This window comes from Myotis brandtii, unplaced genomic scaffold, assembly GCF_000412655.1.
Source record: "Myotis brandtii unplaced genomic scaffold, ASM41265v1 scaffold436, whole genome shotgun sequence".
Classification (NCBI taxonomy): Eukaryota; Metazoa; Chordata; class Mammalia; order Chiroptera; family Vespertilionidae; genus Myotis; species Myotis brandtii.
This window is the reverse complement of record NW_005366679.1, coordinates 3,112,748-3,134,082: the sequence shown is the minus strand read 5'-3', so window position 1 is coordinate 3,134,082 and position 21,335 is coordinate 3,112,748. Positions and strand designations below refer to the sequence as shown.

Genomic DNA, 21,335 nt, shown 5'->3' with positions numbered 1-21,335 from the left:
ATCGTGGTTAGAACAGTGCATGATATTTTAGTAATAATGTGGTCCGTCAGTGGCCTCCATGAGATGGTGTTGCTCTGCCTTATTTACACGTCTGCACTTTTCCTGGCTCTTCTCCCTCAGAGGGGCAATCACAGCACCAGGACAACTTCAGAGTCTTTCATTTCTCTGTGTCCTCAGCTCTGCTTCAATTTTAATAACATTCTCTTCTTCTAAACTGGAGGCCGTTGAATTGTTCTTTTGAGACATAAGCATGCCAGCAGAAGGAACTTTTTAACCAAATAAATAATTTCTATTTTTGTAAAGGCAGAATAAAAATGTTGAAAACATTTCAAATAAAAATGTTCCCTATTTCCATAAAAATAACTTCTGCTGTTCTTAAAACAAATCCCTAGAGCCTCTGCATGGCTAAGCCTGGAGACTCGTGTGTCTGCAGCATACAGCACTTTTTCTCTTCCTCATCGCTCTTGCTTTCTTACTTTCTTTCTTGAAATAATGCCTGGATTGTCCTTCCTACCTGCCTTGTCCACCTTCCAAAATGCATAAGAAGCAGGTGAGAATCTCAGGCCATAAACTCAGGTGTGCAAGAAATAAAGCATGTTAAAATTTTTCTATAAAATTAACTTAATTTCAACTCAGCTCCCCCCACCCCACCCCCAAGCTGACAGAAAATTTAACTTTCAAACAATAATGGCTCCCTCCATGCTGCTGGCATTGGGCCAAGGTCTGAGGGTCTAAGGTTTTGGAAAATCCCTCCCATCACCAGTCATCTGTCCACTTGGCCTTTGTCCCAGATCACATGGTCCTCAGCTCTGCTATTTTGAAGACACTCAGGGAGCTTCATAGATCTTGAGAGGGTTTGGACACCCCAGGCTGGGGACCCAGTCTCCCCAGTAGCACAGGGCCATTGCCTCTGAGATTCTATTATGTTCTTCAGGTGCTACCAGAGAGCAAGGCTCATGGGATCTTCTAAGAAGAACCTTGACAGAATCTGGAAAGTGCCTCTTCTCTCAAACCTGACCCTCTTCAATGGATTTAGAATTTTGGAAATGTAAAACCACATTTTCTGCAAATAAGAAAGCATCAGCTACTTGCTTGAATGAAAAAAAAAGAAAGAAACTGGAGAGATGGAGTGAGAGACCACACATGTCAATATGTATCTTTAAGTGGTTTCACCACATCTCGTTCCAGTACAAACAATCAGTTTCTGTTCATGGATCTCAGAAGAAAATGTTGTAGCTCAGTGTGGGCTGAAGGGAGTGGGCCTGGACTGGGGGTCTCAAGTGGCCCTGCTGCCTTACCCTTGGGGAATTCAGACCCCCCATCTGCTGCAGCCACTGAGAGAAGGCCAGGTGCCATAGGAAGAAGACAACCAGCTCCATCTGCACATCACATTCTGTTCAAAACCCAAGTCACTGAAGGAGCCTAGGAATTGTTATATCATTTTTTTAATTGACCAATAAGAACTTGTGAATATTGTCTATTAGTATAATTTGCCCCCAATGCATATTTTTCATAAGGTATTCTCTTTGCATGACTAATCTGTTTATTATATATAGTAATATAGGTATCTATATATATGAATATAGTTTTATAAACCACCTTGCTTTTATTGTTTACTTTTTTTGAAAATGGTAACTTGGGAGTCACCATCTCATGCAGACCCTCATTCTTAGCAGAAAATCAACAAAAACAAGGACTCGAGCAGTCCCCGCCCCCCATCCTTGCCCCCAGACCCTGCACACAGTGTGTGGCCAGCATATGGTTTCCAAGGATGTATTTGTGCTTTAGAGTCTGAATGACACAAATGTCACAAGCATCCTGATCCCTGTCTTTACCCTGTTGTTTGAGTCCCCCCCCCTTTTTTGTAATCCATATGACTTTGGGAACCTCCTCACATGCTTTTCTGGTACAAGCTGGGGGTAAGCAGATATAACAGAAACCATGGGAGCCAGCAAAGATAGATCAGGCTCTTCAGCAGCCAAGGTCAAAAGCAGAGAGGATTCCTGCTTCCAAAGGAAAGAGGACTCATCATGAATGTGAACCAGACAAGTCTGGTAGAGAATGAAGCCTGCACTGAAGCCGCAAGAGTAATAGTGTAAAAAATTTTTGTGGTAGCCTTTGAAAGTATGAAAACTAGACCTTCATGGATCCATTCACCCATCCAACAAACCTTTACTGATTACCTACAACATGCCAGACTTGTGCTAGGACTGGGGATGATTAAGATATGAATATTCTAAACAAACAAACAAAAAGTTTACAAAAAGACCTATTTCAATGACCATACCATATGTTCACAGAGCCTCATTTATTCTTGCCCTTGGTATTGATGCTAATGACAAGTATAATGGGTAACAACTGGTACTTTACATAAATTATCTCATGCAATCTTCCAAATCACCCCATAAAGGATTGATTACTAGGTTCATCCTACAGATATTGGGGCACAGAGATATTTGCCAGTGAAGACAAAGTGGGGTAAATGAACACTGTAGTTCCCTTAGCTACTATGCTATGCTCCCACAGAGCCATTCACCACTATCACTCCATGTTTTGTGTTTGTACCTTAAACACACACACGCACAACCTTACTAGAGCAAATGTGTATGACAAATAGTTGTCCATAAAATCACCTTCAAAATACCTGTTAGCTCCTTAAGCTATGTATTGATTTACCTATTAACACCTGAAGATGCACTTACCTCCCCCCCGCCCCATGCAGATTTCTAATAGCTTAACTGCCAAAAATAAACATATGGTTCCTTAACTTTACATCAGCCTGTGGATTCTGGGATCAGCTCTGAACTCCTGAAGGCACATTCTTCATCCCATGATGCTGCTCTGGTCCCATCTCTGCCCTGGTTTTCTGGGCACCGAGTACCTGGACCATTCCACTGCCTCACTCCACCAGGAGAAAGTAGCACCTTGCCCAGAAATGTCATTTGCCAAAGTTAGATTTGTTTACACCCTGATTCACTATTGGCATAAACAATATGCTGGTCACTACAAGAAAAACCAAGCTAGACACTGTCAGAATTTAAAATTGAAACCAAAAGTTTGATATTTTGGATTGTACAATATGCTGTTAGGTTCTGTTTTGTGTCTCATTTGCTGTAACTGAAAATGGGCATTAACACTACTTGCTACCTCCTTACAGAGTTTTTCTCAAGGATAAAAATAATATTAATTAAGCTCTTTTAATCCCTTGCTTTAAATGTTTACATAGGCAATCAACATAAAGTATGCTTTTTAGTGGCGCAGTATGTTATTCACACATGCTGATAATTAGCATTTGTCTCGTCAAACACTGTCCCCAAGGTATTTCCATCTCAGGAATAACCAACAAGAAAAATTATACACTCACATTTTATGAATGTTTCTATTCCTAAAATGAATCACTGCTAAAGTAAGGTCAAATATTTTGATCAAGGCTATTGTCATGTGACAGCATTGCCTTCCTGCTAAGAAGCGAAATTGAAGTTCACATATTTGCTTCATTAGTGGCTACCAATGATCTGAAATCAGGCGGAGTTCATTTGCAGAATAAACATACAGACTTCAATTTGCTCATTTTTCTGTTCTGCTGTCAACATTAACCAATGTTGTCATTGCTGGATTTGCATTAGGCCTAAGGAAAATGTCTTCTCTGAGTTAGAATACAGACCCGATTGGTAATACTTTGGTGGGCAGCAAGGGTAGGTCCGGCTCTTCCCCTTCCTTCCTGCCCTACATGAGAGGCTTAGTGCTTCTTGTTGGCTCCAAATTCACTGTCCTGTCTATATCAAAATGACACTGAGTTGAAAACACATGTGGAGCTGCCTAGTCCTGTGCAGGCTTCTACCACAACACCTGCCCATTTCTGCTTTACAATGACTTCCCGTACCATTGCATCCCAGCCCATGCACTGCACCCAGCTTCATAGTTGAGGGCGGTAGCTCAGTCCACAGTCAGCAGGGTCCCTAGGGCATCATTTCCTCAATTCCTTCAAGCAGAGCCTTCCCTACAGCCTCCAGGAAACAGTATCTGGCCACAAGAAAATGAATGATAGGCCAAGGTTGAGTTTTAACTCTCAACTCCCCTGATTTCTGAATCTCCAGTGAGTCTCTTTTCTAACTTACTTTGATCTACTATTTTGCCCCAAATTTGATGCAATCTGGTACTTATTGCTTGCATGCCAAGCGAGGGTGTAGATTTAAATGATTTGGCATCGAGAACATGTAATCTTCAAAGCCCACTATTCTAAGCGGTGGTTGAGGAGCTGTGGGTCTTTGGAAGGAGATGGAAAAACTGAGTAACAACCAGCTTCCTCTATTGGGAGGTGAGACCAAGCTCCACAGAGGAAAACTGCATGAGATTTAAAACATTTGAAAATCTGTGTCAGAATATGTACAGATTTTATGGCTAAGAATAAAAGCCTTTTGTGATGAAAATAAAATGACTAGCCAACCTAATGGCTTCAAGTGAATAATATTTAACAAAGAGTTCAGGAAAAAGTTTTTACATCCTTGCAAAAAACACCTTCTTTCCTCCCCCACAATACTGCCATGACAACTGCTATGAGGCAGGGACAGTAGGAACTAGGCGGAAAGGTAAAATTCTATTATGAGATTTGCAAAGAGCCTCACATATGCACCCCATCAGGATGAAAAGTGGGCTGCTGCTGCGGCTCCCACCATCCCAGGTGCTGGGAAGGAGGGGGAGTCCATATCTCACTGGTCATCGTCCTGAAATGTGGAGGTGGGTATAACTTGTTGACCCACCGGAATTTTAATTACAGCTGATCTTTATGGTTACTTATTGATTTTTCTACTAATGTCAAACCTTCTCATTTGTTCTTTGGTCTTGAAAGGAAAACAGGAAAAGGAAAAAGGGGTATTTCTAGTAAGTGCTGCATTGAGGGGAGCTAAGGAGCAGAGCAGATTCAGGCGATACGTAGCCGCCATTGTAGTAGTTGCCAAGGCCAAGATAAAACAGTTTAAATTCTTCACACTGAAGCTACACACTGGAAAAGGGAATTTTTATTCTGATTCAAAACCTAGCTGTAGCCTTACACACTGAAATCCCAGTGCCCTGCCTTTTCAAGGACCTCATTATTACTTTAGCTGTCTCACCTCACCTGAATAAGTCTTGGATGCTAGAGAAAGTGATGAGGATGTAATGTTTTATACTTTAGGGTTCCTTTCACTCTCTCCTCTCATTTGTCACATATTTGTATGATATGTTGGGTAGCCTGTATAATAGCCCCTGAAAGTTGTTCATGTCCTAATTCGTGGAATTTGTCAATAATATTACCTTACATAGTAAACGGGACATTGCAGAGGTGATTAAGTTAAAGGTTTCAAGATGGAGAGGTCATCCTGGATTACCCATTGGGCCCAGCGCTATCACAACAGGCTTTGTCAAGGGAAGACCAGGGTATCAAACTGAGAGAAAGAGGTGAAGACAAAATCAGAAGTTGAAGAGATGCGCTTTGAAGGTGGATGAAGGAGCCAGGAGCTAAGGAATGCAAGTGGCCTCTGGAACTGGGAAAAGGGAGGGAAATTAATTCCTACCCTGCAGCCTTCAGGGGGAACACAGCCCTGCCGATACCTTGATTTTAGGCTTCAGACTCCAGAACTGTAAGAGAATGCATTTGTGTTGTTTTAAGGCACTAATTTCATGGCAGTTTGTTGCAGGATAGAAAACTAAGGATTCTTGCTGGACCCCTTTTAAATCACCTCTTGTTTTGAAATAGGACCACAGAAGGTCCTGCTAAAGCCCGCAGGAAACATCTGGTGGAGGCTGGAGTCCCCAGGCACGTGTGCGCTGGTTTTTGTGGTTAAGAATGATCCTGTGCTTTTCTGGACTGAGATCCAGGCCTCCTGAGTTGTTCATATCCTAATTCATGACACTTGCTATTCTCTATTGAAAAGTCTAGACCTTTTGGAGAAATTATATTTGAGGGAAATTGAAACCTTAACCTTCTTCCTTGGAAACAAAAGATAAGCCACTATTGAGTGAGAAGTGAGGCCATGAATTTCCCAACACCCACTTTCTGTTTGAGTCCCTTTACACTTCATTTATTTTCTCTTCATTAAAACTAATCCTATATCCAAGATGAACACCCTCTGGAATTGGACTAAGACTTCTGGATTTTCAGCCTTTTCAGTATATACAAGATGATACGGAAGCGCTCATGCGTGAAGAGGTAGGAAACAGAGTAATGGCCAGTCAAAGAGGTTTATGTTCATCAAATGCCTCAAGGGAATGCGTTGCTGGTTCTTGAGTTGAGAGAGAGAGAAGGCACATTCATTAAAGTCGTATTATTTACGTGATTGATTTTTATAATAAGCTTGCTGCTCTGCTCTCAGGCCAAAGACACTACCAACAAAACCCAGTGGCATAAAAACCAAGTTTAAAGTGGAAACTAATTTCAAAGAAATGGGAAAGAGGGTATTTTATTAGCATATGTTCTTCAGGGGAAAGCTTGCTTTTCTTACATAAGAGCTCTTTTAAACCAAATGGGCCTTCCAGTACATACAAACTCATCATGAAGAACACTGCAACTGAGTCCCTTCTGGGATGCTCTCCTGGAAGGTGGTAATTACAAATGCAGAAAACTTCTCTTGTTAATAAGACTAGCCATGCGCACTTGCCTTTACATTTAAACCTGCTAGATTGAAAAACACTTCTCTATAAGAGTCCATAAAAAGTCAAATTAATTGTACTATACCTTGTTAGTTTTTATGTGGATACTCAACCAGCACTGAAACTTATAGATTAAAGTTGACCTTTTCATGCTTCTTCAACTCAAGAGACATCAGTTATCACCATTATGATATTTAGAGCTGACGATCCTACAAGAATTACTATGTATCAGCACAGCCATCCTCCACAATTCTAGCAAATAGGTTAGAATCTTTTTTAAAAAAAATGTTTCACAGCAAATTTTTCAAAGATTGCCTCAAAATATTAAAAGGATTTTTCTCCAAATACAGTAAGCATGACCACGAAATGCAAACAAGGAGATAGAGTTTGCTTCTATTATTAGGCGATCTTGCTATTCTGTATTAAAAAGTCTAGACTTTTACTTCGAACTGTGTCCAGCTCTGGAGGACTTCAAGGCGATGTAGTCATGCTGTAGAGGGTTTAAATGCCAGCCATAATTACAACTGGGAGTCGGAAAACGAAATCTAGGAGGAAAGGATGAGAACCATCTTGGAATTAGGAGGCTGTCGTGGTAATGGTTTTCAAGTACCAGAAGCCTTACGAGGCAGGAAATTATAGCTGCTCATTTTCTATTTCAATCAAGGACAGACCCAGAAGCTTTCCATACAGCTCAAAATGAGCTGAGTCAATTGCAAGAAGGACTTTGACTTCAGGAAATGCTTTTTTTTCTCTCTTGGATGGTTCAGCAGCAGAACAGTCAGGCCAGGTGAGCGGGTGCTGGAATCAGAATGGGAAGGAGTCCCCTCCCTGGTGTCCCAGGGGTGGGGGGTCCTCCACATGCCACTGAGTGCCCCTCCCCCTTGCCCCACTGCGGTGCCCTTGCTTTCTTGCCCCTCAATCTTCTATTTCCACTTTCTAAACTGTTAGGATCCAGACAACAGACGAGCCATCTAAGCACCCTCACCTTATTGCTTCCTCTGAGCATTTTCAGAGCTTAATGAATGATTCTGATTCTTAGAAAGAAGAGCCAAATTTTTTCATGACTGCTGTGAAAGGAGATTACACAATATTTCTTCAGGGGCCTTTACAAGTACTTGCTGCACAGTGTAAATTGGAAAAACTGTGCAGATTTCTCACGAGGGCTGCACCAGATGGCCCGTGCAAGAGCTCTCAGAGACCTCCCTCGCTGTCGATTCTAAGGGAAAAAGAAAAATCACTGCTGGGCTTCTGTTTTGGTTTCCAATCTGAGTAACTGAAAATCAACCTGCAAGGAGGATTTTTAAATGGACTTTGATTCTGAGTCCCAGGAGCAAGGTTTCCAAGTAACCTCTGAAAGCATGAAGGAGAGTAAAGCATGCTCGGTGCTGAATGCCCATTTGAGCATTTCTGATCCAGGACTGACACGTTGCACCATCCAATCACTGTGCCCATGGTTTCGTAGAGCTCTTTCTGAGAAACCAGTTCTTTACCAATGGTGATGCTAAGCACACTGTCACCTGGAAACTAATTTATGGCCAGCTTCAGAAAATGTACAAGTCAAAGGCTATCGTGGGGATACTTTGGGGTCCTCACAGCTCTGCAGGCGGTGAAAAAAGCTGATCTGGCTCTCTCAGTGCACAGCATGGCTTTGCTGCTTCTAGAGATAAAAGCTAAACTGCAAACTGTGCATATGTGTCAGAGGGAATTGTCCCTTCTAGAAGCATTAATGCACTGTGCTTCTCTCCTGTGTTGAAAACATGGGGCAAAACCAAGAAGTTGCAACATAGAAACTAAAGGTGTGCGCGAATCCTACTCATGATGTCAGGAGACCTGAGCTTGGCATTGACCCTCCCATCTGTTCTCCGAGTAGCTCTGGCCAAGGAACTGGCCGTTCTCTGTAAACCAAGGTGACTGAACTAGATGGCACCTGAAGTCCCCTCCCTGTGGATGCCGCTGCTCACGCATTCATTACTAGTGATCGCACAAGATTAGTCAATCATTCTCAATACTGAAATGGGAATTTTGAAGACCTTTGCCTTAAATTCCTCAGTCTCTATCGCTCTATTTCCTAATACTGAGAAGAGTGGAAAACTGGTGACAGTGATGTTTATTAAGCACACAACATGATTAATTTGCAACATCGAACCCTTTTTTTATGTCTATAACTATCATAATGACTGTGACATTCTTGTAGGAAAAGTATGAATTGATGCTTGTGAATTCAATTCTTTTCACAAAGGGGTTTCCTCTCCCAAAAGGAGTTTTGAGTAATACTCAAGGAAACCAAGAGTCATATATTTTAATCAGATTCACTGCACTCAAACCTCATACTATTCATCAATTAATAGACTAATAATAGACAATGAATTTGATAAAATGAATTTGAAAAATCAGTCAAATTTATTCATCTGATTTTCCTTTTGAATCTAATGCTGTTTTCTTCTGCTCTCAGAACATTTCTCAAATTACCTCAAGTTGAAATGTTTTCAGAACATTTTTAAGAAGGATACCTATTAACATGAGGGCACTTCTAAAGGGGGTTATTAGGTAGATTTGGGATCAAGGACTCTATTTGAAGCAACCCAGTTAAAGATTGCAGCTAGATGATGCGCTGCTTCTGGAAACACTGGATGGATGCCTTCCCTTGCACATGTACACACACACACACACACACACACACACACACACACACACACACAGCCATGGACCTGGAACTGCTTTTGCCTGACAACTTCCAGGAGGCTCCCTCCCTCCTACCATTTTCTCACCATCCCATGGATGCCAGACTTCTGACTGGTGCTTTGCAGAGGTGGAATAAACTCCATGAGATTGAGTCAGCAACTAATTTTCAGGAAGGTTCCTCCCCATTCTCAGCATTTTGCTTTGAGGAAGAGAGGAAAGCCCACACCCATGATGGGAGTCAGTGGGAATGACAACTGTACTCTTTACCAAAAAAGAGGAAAAAAATAAATGGCATTTTAAGTAACCAAGCTGCTCTCTTCTCTGGACTAAAATCAAATATTTCTATTTGAAACACAGCCACAGAGCTGGCTCTTCTCCTCTTCCACTTCAGCCCACCTATTTCCTCCCACTTTTCCTTATACGGAGGCGCACACACACACACACACACACACACACACACACGGTCCCTTTTACGTAATGGGCTGGCAAGACTGATCTCACTTCAATTGCTTTGACTCAAAGTCTGCCCACCATTCGTAGGAGGTAAAGAACAGTGGATGAGACCTGCGCTTTAATAAAGGGGCTGGGATAGGAATGGCATGGGGAAGGCACCTGCTCTGTGTCTTTTCTAGGTGGTCTTGATTCTACATAGAAAAATAGGGAGTGCTACAGAATTCAACATAAATTCTCTTATTTCAAATGTAAAATATGGAGTGGGAAGTGAGACCATGAATTTCCTTTTGTGAGCAACTGCCAGTTTAAGCCTCTCTTGACAGAATTGTGTAACCAGACACCCTGATCAAAAACCTATAGAGGTTCCACCATTGCTGATGTTTACCTCCTGTCTAACTTACTTACCCGGACCTCCAAGGCACCATCATCTCATCCCTCTTTAACTCTACAATATGCTCTCTCACTACTTGCCCGCACAAACCCTCCACCCTATTCCATGACTTCTCACCACTCCATGCAGTCTCTGGGACATGCTGTTTCCCCTGATGAAAGCTGTTGTCCTCCTCCTCTCTGCTCATCTTGGTATTTCTCCTTCCTCAATACCAAGCTCCACTACTCACCTTTTTCATGAAACCTCTCCCTGACTATGGCAGCCCTGGTGAATGAGGTCTCCTCAAACTACTGCAAGATTTATTCTTTGTATCCCTTAACATAGGCAGCCCTTTGTGTAGAAAACTAGTCAGACTAAACTGTAAATATTCCAGAAAGGACTCTCATTCTCTGTATCTGCAACACTTAGCAGAGTGCCCCACATGTGTAGTCATTTTCTAAGTAACTATTATGTGCTAGGTGCCAGGTTACAGAGGTGAATAAAATTCAGACCTCATGCTGCTCACAGACTGATGGGGAAGACACAGATGCAGATATATAATACCAGCACCATGCAATCAATCGTTTCAATAACAGAAGTAAGAACCAAATGCAGTGAAGGCAGTAAAGAGTAATGCTATATGGGAGGGAGCCAAGGGTTTCACATAGAAGATTATGCTTGAGTTGGGTCTTGGAGGATGCATGGGAGTTTGCCTGACTTGTCAAGAGGGGTAGGAGCATTCCAGGACAGAAGGACCAGTGTGAAAAATGATACAGAGACCAAAAAAAAAAACAGCACAAGAAGGTTCAGGGTACTATGAGCAGTCCTTACCTCAAGCATGAAGTTGGAGGTAAAATGAGAAAACAAAGAATAGCAATGGGAAAGCTATGGGAGTTTGCCTGACTTGTCAAGAGGGGTAGGAGCATTCCAGGACAGAAGGACCAGTGTGAAAAATGATACAGAGACATAAAAAAACACACAAGAAGGTTCAGGGTACCATGAGCAGTCCTTACCTCAAGCATGAAGTTGGCGGTAAAATGAGAAAACAAAGAATAGCAATGGGAAAGCATGATGGAAATCAGACCATGAAGGACCTCAGGTGCCTGTTAAGTAGTTTGAATGTTATATTCTGAGCTACTAAGTGACTTGGAAATAATGTTATAATCTCATGGTTTCTAATGCATCCTAAAAGTAACAATGACACCAACCTGATTGTCCCTCAGTGGATGAATGGTTAAAAAACACTGTGGAACATCCACACCACAGAAGACTACTTAGCAATGAAAAGACATGAATTATTGATACACACAACAATTTGGATGGGTCTCAAAGGGGTTATGCTAAGTGGGGGGAAAAGCCAACTCCCAAATATTAAAAAAACGGTATGATTCCATTTATATAAGGTTTTTGAATAAACAAAATTGTAGAGATGGATCACAAATTAGTGGTTGCCAAAGATTAGGGATTGGGGAGGAGTGTGTGGCTGTGGCTATAAAAGGGTAGTTTGAGGGAGCCTTGTGATAATGGAACAATTCTGCTTCTTCATGGTGGTGATAGTTACACAACTTCCACAGGTGATGAAACTGTAGACATATAAACACACACACATGAGTATATATGTAACTCGTATAAAATGATTAAATTCTGTGGACTGTACCAATGTCCATTTACTAGTTTTGGTGTTGTACTGTAGTTATATAAGATATGACCACTAGAAAAAAAAACTGGATTAAAGGTACAAGGAAATTCCGTGTGTGTGTGTGTGTGTGTGTGTGAATTCCTATGAATCTATAATTATTTTAAAAACTTTTAAATGACAGAAGTGGCAATGTGATTGACCTAAAAAACTGGAAAAAGAAGTTTTTTAGTGGAATTCAGATTATTGCTCAGGCAATATTTCTGGTAAAGAATCCTCTTAAGAATTTTAACATGTCTTATGTAACTATACAGCACAAGACTATATTGATGTGAATGTATGTGTTACAGAGAAAATTTTTCTCAATGAAATTGCATCCATCAATATTCAAATTGCTCTAGAGCTAAAGTAACAATGATAGAATTGGAGGTAGCTCATCAATACAAATGTGCTCAATTCTGAATGACAAAAGCACTGAGACAATGTGAAATCTAGTAGCTGAATCATTCTACTTATAAAAATGATACCAACAACCAAACAAGCAAAAATAACCAAACCAATCTGGCTTAACGTCGGTTCTGAGTGATTTGGCTTTCTTAGGATGAAAGGCTCATGTGTGTATCTACATCTATCACATATGGTTGCAGATTGTACATCAAACTCTAGCATGGTCTAATGAAGTCTGAGATTAAAAACACACAAAATTAACATAAAGAAATACAAACGCATTAACAAAGCACAAGTGTAAACACTCTAAGTAATGTAATAAATAGTTCTGTTATTTACATATAGGACAGTCCCCAGGATAAACATTATGTGGAATCTTGTTCTTTGGGCTGACAGTATCATTGAGTAGCAAATTGTTCTCGTGGATTATTTTTCCATCCTTAGCCTTGAAACAATAGCTAATTTTATGCGAGATTCTTGCACAGTGGTAGTGTGGGTCTAATAGTGGATTTGAGCACTTTATTCTTGCAGAATTTAGATGCTTCACACAAGTGTATATTATTTCTAAAATCCAAGTTCATGAGTTCTTGATTAATGAATGGTAATCACAGACTATGATATGAGTTGGGCTTTAAAAATCATAATGCATTATATGAGCAGAAAGCATTCTATTTATTTATCAGGGTTATAGATAAGTCCTCAATGGCCAGGCAGCACCTTACAGCATGATTGGTACCTAAAAGAAGTCCCTTGGGTGGCAAAAACAGGTGGCAGATATGGGCACAATTACCTGTGCCCCAAGATGCAGTTATAGTCCTGAAACTAAAGCAGAGATGGTAGCCTCAAAACGGATAAACTAAGTTGGCCCAGGCATGACTATCACCCGCCAAAACATATCCTTCATGGGAATGTCTTACAATCCATTATTGTTTGTTTGTTTGTTTGTTTGTTTGTTTTCCCAACCTGAGTGTAAGCCCCAAAACTTGCCTGGTTTCCATACCTTTGTGCACCCAGTTCAGTAAGGTTCCTGGTGCAGAATAGGTGCGCAGTAAATATTTTTTGACTAAATGAATATCTCTTTACTCTATAACACTGCTTTTGGACAATTTTTGAGAGGTAGACACTTTTCAAATTCTGATGAAAGCTATGAACCCTCTCCTCAAAAAATACACAAAAAGATTATAATCTTTATCTTCTAGGGTTTGTGGATCCCAATTAAACTATGCCTAATGAAATAATTTTCAAGGATAAGAATATTGTTATTTAATCCTCACCCAAGGATATGTTGAGAGAGAGAGAGAGAGATTGATCAGTTTCCTTCTAGAGAGAGAGAGAGAGAGAGAGAGAGATTGATCAGTTTCCTTTGTATGTGCCCCAAAAGAGAATCGAACTTGCATCCTGGGTATGTGCCCTGATCAGGAATCGAACCTTAGACCTTTTGGTATACGGGATGACACTCCAACCAACTGAGTCACCCGGCCAGGACAAGGATAAAAGTATTATTATAAACACAATTAGACAGTGACTTTACATTCTAGTTCCTTCAGACATTTTTCCTGATCACTTACGTAAGCCAATTCCCTCCCCAACTCTATGGCATATTTTATGTTTTGCTATTTGTTATCATCAATCAATAGTCTACATATGGATATTATATTTTAGTGACATCATTTTCAAAGAAAAAAAGATAACTGGGCTAATAAAGCAATTCCTTTCATTGTTTTTAAAATGTATAGTTAGCCTCTTTCTCCTCTCACCTCTGTCTCTCCAACACTAAGAAAATCTTAGTGTACATTTGGCATAATCTCATTATTTTTTTCCCTAAGGTCACTCTGAGTAGAATTTGAAAAAGAGAGGGGTTAAGTCATAAGAGGGCAGTGGAGACCAGGTATCTTATCCAGTCACCATAAACAATAAATAGCATATTACTAGTAAATTCAGAGTACACTGAAGACCACAGGTGGCTACCTTTTTGTCAGAAAAGAGCAGGTTTTAGTTACCAGTAATGAAAGGTGCCCACGTGAATCTTACTTGCACACCTTTTGGTAAAGAGAGGCAATTATCATCCCATCTGAGCTGAGTAACTATTACCAGAAAACCCTTAATAGAAATCTCCTGTGTCTGAAAGCCATAATAAGACCAATCTCTTCCAATACAGTGATACCCAAGCAACTAGGAAATTCTGCCACCAGAAAGGAAGGGTTTTTGTTTCTTCTGGTTTACAAAAAGGAAGCTCGTGGTGCGGCTAACATGCTGGAGACCACAATTCAAATCACCTCTCTGATCTGCCTTAACCCTGAGTGTCCCGTGCCTAGGGGCCCTGCAGAGGAAAGCAGCAAGCAGCCCATCTTCATCTCAGCTGCTGAATCGGATGCAGAGCAGCGCTGTGTCCTCGGGGCAGGGGTTGGGTGTGTGCCACAGAAGCAGCAATAGAAAGTGCCAGGGCACTCAAGACTGCAGTCTCAGTTAGCAGACTGGCACTGTGGGGCCCCACTCTCCATCATGGAATATCAGGTAAGCGGAGATACTCACACTGCTGACACATGCGGAGCTGCCTGGAGTCAGGCTGCTTGCATTATGCTGAGGTCCGGTTTTAGCCATGGTTTATAGTGCCCTGACCCTTACCCCCACTCACAGCTTGCTTCCTTAATGCCTCAAAAATATATCAAAACAACAGTGCCTGAAGTTTTTTGCAATAAGAAGCTTTCCTGTTACTCTGCAAAGAAACTTTTTCAAGGACAAGTTTTATAGAAATTGGTTTAAATGCTTATTTCAAAAATCCCACCTGGGAAACAATCTTGGGTGTGCACTATTTTAATTGCATTGCATTCCTGCTATCCTAAAACCTGGTTCCTAAGAAAGAGGCTGGACAGTTAAATGTAAATCATTGACAAAATCCTATCTGCATGTTAGGGTAACCAAAGCCTTTGGAACATGCTTCACTAGCTTTTCTCCTCAACGTTTGCAAACATTCTTTGATATTAGAAACACAGTAGTTTAAGAGCAATAAAGTCAGGAAACTTCAGTGCAAAGCAGAGGCAGGAGACATATAACTGAATAATGCAATTTTCTACTCCTCAAATGTAAGTCATTCCCTATTTAAGAGAGCATCAACTATCACCATGAGGATTTTCAACTACGGAAAACTACAGAGGAAGAGTGACCTTAAAAATTTATGAGGAAACTAGTAGTATTACAACAACGGACTTTTCCTCCATACTTCACAACAGCGTCTACATTTTACTTAAATTTAGATTTAAATGTCAGTCTTCAATCTAATTTGCAACAAAACTTCCTCAAAACCTTTTGTAGCATTTGTTACCGTGATCTTTCAAGAGATAAATAAGAACGAGTACTAGATGGGAAACTATTTTTAATCCTAGAATCACAGAAACTACAGTCTGTACCCTAAACTAGGACAACCACATGCTGCTGAAAAGCTACCCTGATCTCAAAACCAGATCCCAGCAGTTGTGTTATTCCCTGCAGACTAGATTGCATACAGCTCCCAAGGTGTACCTAACACTTCAGAATATACAAAATGATCTGCATGTTTTCAAATCCTATGCACACACACCACAATGTGGGTTTCCTACCCTCCTAAGGAGCTATATCAGGGACACCTGAGAATTCTAAATTAATGACCCACCAATAAGTAAGTCACTTTGCAAACCTGATGAACTGTGTCCACTGCACCTGTACAGACCCCGGCAACCCCGGGGGAGAGGAAAGCTTACATCCATACCTATATTTCATGCCAGTCTGCTTGGCGGTGGACTCTTTGAGAGAAATGTGATGCTGAGGGGTGAAGGTCCCCAGGCTGCGCGCGATGATAGCGACCGTGCGGAACTTGGCCCGGGCTGCGTTCACATTGGGGGCGTTGGAGCTCTGCTTGCTCAGAAGTCGGTCCTCACCATTCCGGCTCTTCAGATTGTGCTCTGTGCAGGCTATGGAGACTTGCATCGCTTCCCCGGGCAGCGCACGGTCCCTCTCAGAACCCCCGAACCCAGGCAGTCACGAGAGGTTGAGTAGTTGGGAGGGTTTCTGCTCGTCTTTTAACCCCTCCTTGGCCCCCTTGCTGGGGATGCGATCAGGGGAGTCCTGGCAGCAGACTTCGGGGCGGGGAGCGGCAGGAGCGGCTGCAGGGCACGACAGAGCCCGGACCCCACAGAAGTCAGCAGCCAGCCCCGAAGTTGTCACAGCTGGAGCGCGGACCGAGCTCTCCGATCCTCCCGGGTAGGAATCTCCGCTGATGAAACAGCCAAATCCATGCAGCCGGGAGGCTTTCGCAGCCGCCTGGAGCTGAGCGTTCGTGCTGCCTGCGCGCAGCCCGGCCGGAAGCCCATCCGCCGTGTCCGAATGCGGGCTCGCCTCTGGGCGCTGGGTCAAATCCACGCAGGCATTCCGCAGCGCGCGCTGCCCGCACCCTCTGGACCACAGGCAGGATGCTCAAGCGGCGCGCAGAGCATCCCGAGCAGCGGCTAATCCTAATCCGATCCCCGGGGACCGGTGGTCTCCATCCGCGCAGACTGCCTGCTCCCTCCCTGCCCCGCTCCGGGATGTCCTGGGGGCTCCTCAAGACCCCTCCCCACTCATGTTCAGGCCAAAGCTTGGGTGGCTGAGCCCACAGGAGCCCTGGCTTGCAGCTGTGCGGAGGAGCAGGCAGCTCCCTTAAAGAGCTCCTGCCTTTGTGTGCAAGGGAAGGCGAGGATCACTTTCACAGGCTCGTGCGGTAACAGAATCCCGAGGGCTGCTCCTAAAAGGGGGGGAAGGGGGACTCTGCCCAGATTCAACCCAAATCCTGCTGCAGCACAACAGTTGGAACTGGGGGATGACAGAGGGGGGGCGGGGAAGGGGTGCTGCGGTCAATATCATGCCAGTGAATTAACACGGGAATACTCTGACCGGCCGGCTGGCTTGGGAAGACACAGCCGGAAATCCCTATTAGCCTTGCCAGCATTCATTTCCCCTTTGCATTATTTCTTAAGCAGATAAGTTTGAAGTTTCCTGAAAAGCCACAGTGCAGACTTTTTGGAGTCAAGTCATGGAACTCGCTGCAAAATCTATTCTGGCTCCCAAGGGAGGGCCAAGGATGGGGGAGGAGGCAGCAAGCTGGCACCACCCCAAAGGGGCCTGCACTGGGCAAGCAGCAGGTCCCCATGACCACCCAGCAGGGTCCAGGCCTGGTGTCTGGAAGCATGTGCACTACCCCCTGGTCATCTATGGCCAGCTGGACAAGCACTGTCCCCAGATCAGGGGTGAGCAGCGAGATGGGAGGCGGGAGCATCGCCCGGGGCAGTGTCAGGTGCAGAGCAACTGCTCCATAAATGCAGTTGCGTCAAACTGAGCACCAACGGGCCCATAACCACGTATCTCTCCATTCAAAGTGCTTGGAAGCCAGACTCCTTGTGTAGATGTATTTACAACAAAATTGTGGCTTCTGCAAAATCGGTTTTCGAAGCATGGTTCCCAACAGACACTGCTGTCAAGCAACAAGGAACAGGGTTCAAATCGACAATATTTGTGAGCCATCCCTGCACTAGGCAGTGAAGAGGAATACGGAGAGAAAAATGAAACACTGTCCTTCTCCCCAAGGAACCGGCAATCTGGGTGGAAAGGACAAAGCATTCCATCTTTTTTTTTTAATTTAAATTCTTTATTGTTTAAAGTATTACATATGTCTCCCTTTTCCCCCCTTGACCTCTCAAAGGGGCTCATTAACAATGTGGGAGGCACGTTAGTTTTTGAATGAGTTGTGCAGACACTAAACACCCTGGGGTTTAGGAGGGGAGAAAGTCTCATTTCTTGATTTCCCACACTTCTATTGAGAACCTACTAAGTATCTGACTTTGTAATTGAGGTGCAAAGATGACTTACAGAGGCTGGACCTCAGGGAGTTCATGGATGCCCAGGCAGCCCTCAGAGAGGGGTAGGACTTTGCCAAGGGCATGAATTTGATTAGCAGGGGAGGAGGGAGGCTGTCTCCCAGGGGTTGGCAGCGTAGGGAGAACACACGCTCTGGCGGTGTCTATATGATAAAAAAACATCAAGTTCTTCCCAGCCAAATTAAGTTGTAAGAATTAAATTTTCAAGTAGAACCTGTGCCTGCTTTGAATTCTATTTCAGGTATGAATTTTAACATTTTATAACCTGCACATAAGGTTTAATCTCATTGTAAAATCTCATTCTTTACACTCCATGCCCTTCCCACTCTTACTTGAAAAAAAATTAACATCCTGCCCCATGTTCAGTGGCTGGGAAGTAACTTTAGGATGGGGTGAGGGCTTTAGCAAAGAACAAATGAACCTAGGAGGCCTGGTTTTTACCCTCAACTCTAAGGAAGGAATTCTTCAAGCAATATCTTTGTTCCCTAGAATAAGTAACAGTGGGCAAAGAGGAAGCAGATCACTAGATCCTTTCTTCTTTCACACTAAGCTGGCTCATTGGAAATGATCAGTGTGGATCAGGAAAAGAGTCACAGTGAGAGGAGGAAGAAGTGGAAGGAATCAGAGGGAACAGCTCATAAAAAGGACAAAATAAAGCAGCCTGGGAGGCAAGATGAGCACAGTGATCATCACAGGGCCAGAGGGGTCAGGAGCCAGTGGCTGGGGGACAGGAGGTGCTGTCAATCCTACAGGGAGGAGGGGAATGTCAAGGGTTCAGAAGCTTTGACGCTGTTCACCGAAGTGGCTTTTAGGTTTGCCAAGAATTAGCAGAGCAAGGCCGGGACACATAACCAAAAGCAGAACAGGGAACAGGTTATCAGAATTAAAACATGCATGGCAGAGCCCCACTGAGTCATCCCTTTATCTCCCACAGGACCTAGCAGAGTGCCTCGTGCACAGCAGGCCCTCACTCAATAAATAATTGAGCAAGAGAGATAAGGGGGGTGGGGGTGGGGAGGAAGGAAGGAGAGAAGAGTGTTGGAATATGCCAAATTCTTGGATAAACATTCCTTAAAAAAAAGAAAGGAAGAAAGAAAAGTCTGCCCTTTCTAGTTTCACACAAAAGTCTGCCCTTTCTAGCCTGAACACTTAAAAGGAGTAACTGTCCCACATTCACGTCTGCACCTCTTGTGTAGAGACAGGTGTTCGTTCCAGCCTCTAGTATGTGTCTCAAAGAGAGTCCAGTAACGGAGGCCCGAGGAATGCTCGCAGCACAAGCCCCTTTCTTGCTGCCCACAGTGCACCTTTTCAGATCTGACTCCACATGGGCTTTCTGACAGCCAGCCAGCAGCATGGTGACTTACCCCAGCTGTGCTCACCCTTCCAACATTAATGGAGCAGTAGGTCTCAGGAGCTCGGAAATTAGATAATAGTTGACTGTGAGAATGCTCATTCCTAATAGGTTTGTGCTAACGGGCCACATGCTAATTAAGCTGGGGAAATTGGATTTGGAATATGTATGCTTTCACTGTCACACAATAGGATTTGGAGGAGTTCTCACCATTATTATTTCAGGTTCAAATAAACCCCACAAATGATGATTTGTATATACACATATAGACATGGATATAGACATAGATATATAGATAGAAACAGATATATTGTTATGGGTCCTCCCCAATCCATATGTTGAAGTCCTGACCCCCAGTAAGTATCTCAGAATGTGACTGTATTGAAGACTGGATCTTTAGACAGGTAATTTAGGTAAAATGAGGTCATTAGGGTGGGCCCTAATCCTACATTACTGGCATCCATATAAGAAGAGGATATTAGGACAAAGACACATACAGAGGGAGAAAAACGCTGTGGAGAGAGGCCTGCAACAGCAGCTGAAGGCCTGGGTTCCCAACCCAGAGATGCCACTATCTCTGTGACCTCGGGTGTTGTTATAGTTCTCTCTGCCCCTTCTCTATCACTTGGAAATTTTTATTTCCAAGACCCTCTCTTGTTCTACAGATCCCATGAAGTGCTTTTTCAGAGAGATGTGGAGTACAGGATTACATAAAGCCTCATTACCACTAACTCTGCAATTCCATCGTGGTCTGAGCTGGTCTCTATTTATTACCTGACATTTGGAATTCTTTGGAAATAATGCCAAAGGGTCATCATTGGGTCATGGTGACAGAGCTGGTAAGGAACAGACCACAGCCTACTTAACTTGCACCCAGTCTTCTCCTTCTCATCATGGAGTCTTCATGGTAACGTGGAAGGGCTCTGGGGTGTGGGTTCAGTTTGGTGCTGATGTGAATCCCAACTCTGTTCCCCCCTTCCCTCCCATGAGCCACTGAGCAGTATTCTCAACCTCCCTGCACCTCAGCATCCTCTGAGGAAAAATGGTGCAAGAACATACCTCTCTGCTGCCTGTGGATTCCTCTAGTATTTTTATGGTTTCCCATCTTACATTTAAGTCCTTTATCCACTTTGAGTTTATTTTTGTGTATGGTGTAAGTTGGTGGTCTAGTTTCATTTTTTTGCATGTATCCGTCCAATTTTCCCAGCACCATTTATTGAAGAGACTGTCTTGACTCCATTGAATGTTCTTGCCTCCTTTGTCAAATATTAACTGAGCATAGTGGTTTGGGTTGATTTCTGGGTTCTTTATTCTATTCCATTGGTCTACATGTCTGTTATTGTGCCAGTACCAGGCAGTTTTGAGAACAGTGGCTTTGTAATACAGCTTGATATCTGGTATTGAGATCCCTCCTACTTTGTTCTTCTTTCTCAGGATTGCTGCAGCTATTCGGGGTCTTTTTTTATTCCAGATAAATTTTTGGAGAGTTCTCTCTAGGTCTGTGAAATATGCCGTTGGTATTTTAATGGGGATTGCATTGAATCTATAGATTGCTTTGGGTAGTATGGACACTTTAATGATGTTGATTCTACCAATCCATGAACACCTTATGTTCTTCCATCTGTTTATGTCTTCCTCTATCTCTTTTTTCAGTTTCCTGTAGTTTTCTGAATACAGGTCTTTTACCTCCTTAGTTAAATTTATTCCTAGGCATCTTAATTTTTTTGGTGCGATGGTAAATGGGATTGTTTTTTAAATCTCTCTTTCTGTAAGTTCACTAGAGGAATACACAGGCAGCAAAATCTCAGACATATGCTGAAGCAATATCTTCACTGATACAGCTCCTAGGGCAATGGAAACTAAAAAGAAAATAAACAAATGGGA

At 42.8% G+C, this 21,335-nt stretch overlaps 1 protein-coding gene across 2 annotated transcripts in view; it reads right to left on the bottom strand.

Moving 5' to 3' along the window:
- Window positions 1-21,335, bottom strand: part of KCNAB1 (potassium channel, voltage gated subfamily A regulatory beta subunit 1) — a 323,567-nt gene that overhangs the window by 191,495 nt on the left and 110,737 nt on the right. The window contains exon 1 of one of the 2 annotated variants that reach the window (XM_005874427.2): window positions 15,961-17,150. The exons of the other annotated variant lie outside the window; for it this stretch is intronic. Within the exon in view, the coding sequence (XP_005874489.1) occupies window positions 15,961-16,178 (218 nt within the window). The 5' untranslated portion in view covers window positions 16,179-17,150. Of the gene's footprint in view, window positions 1-15,960; window positions 17,151-21,335 lie in introns of those variants that run through there. 2 annotated transcript variants of the gene reach the window in all.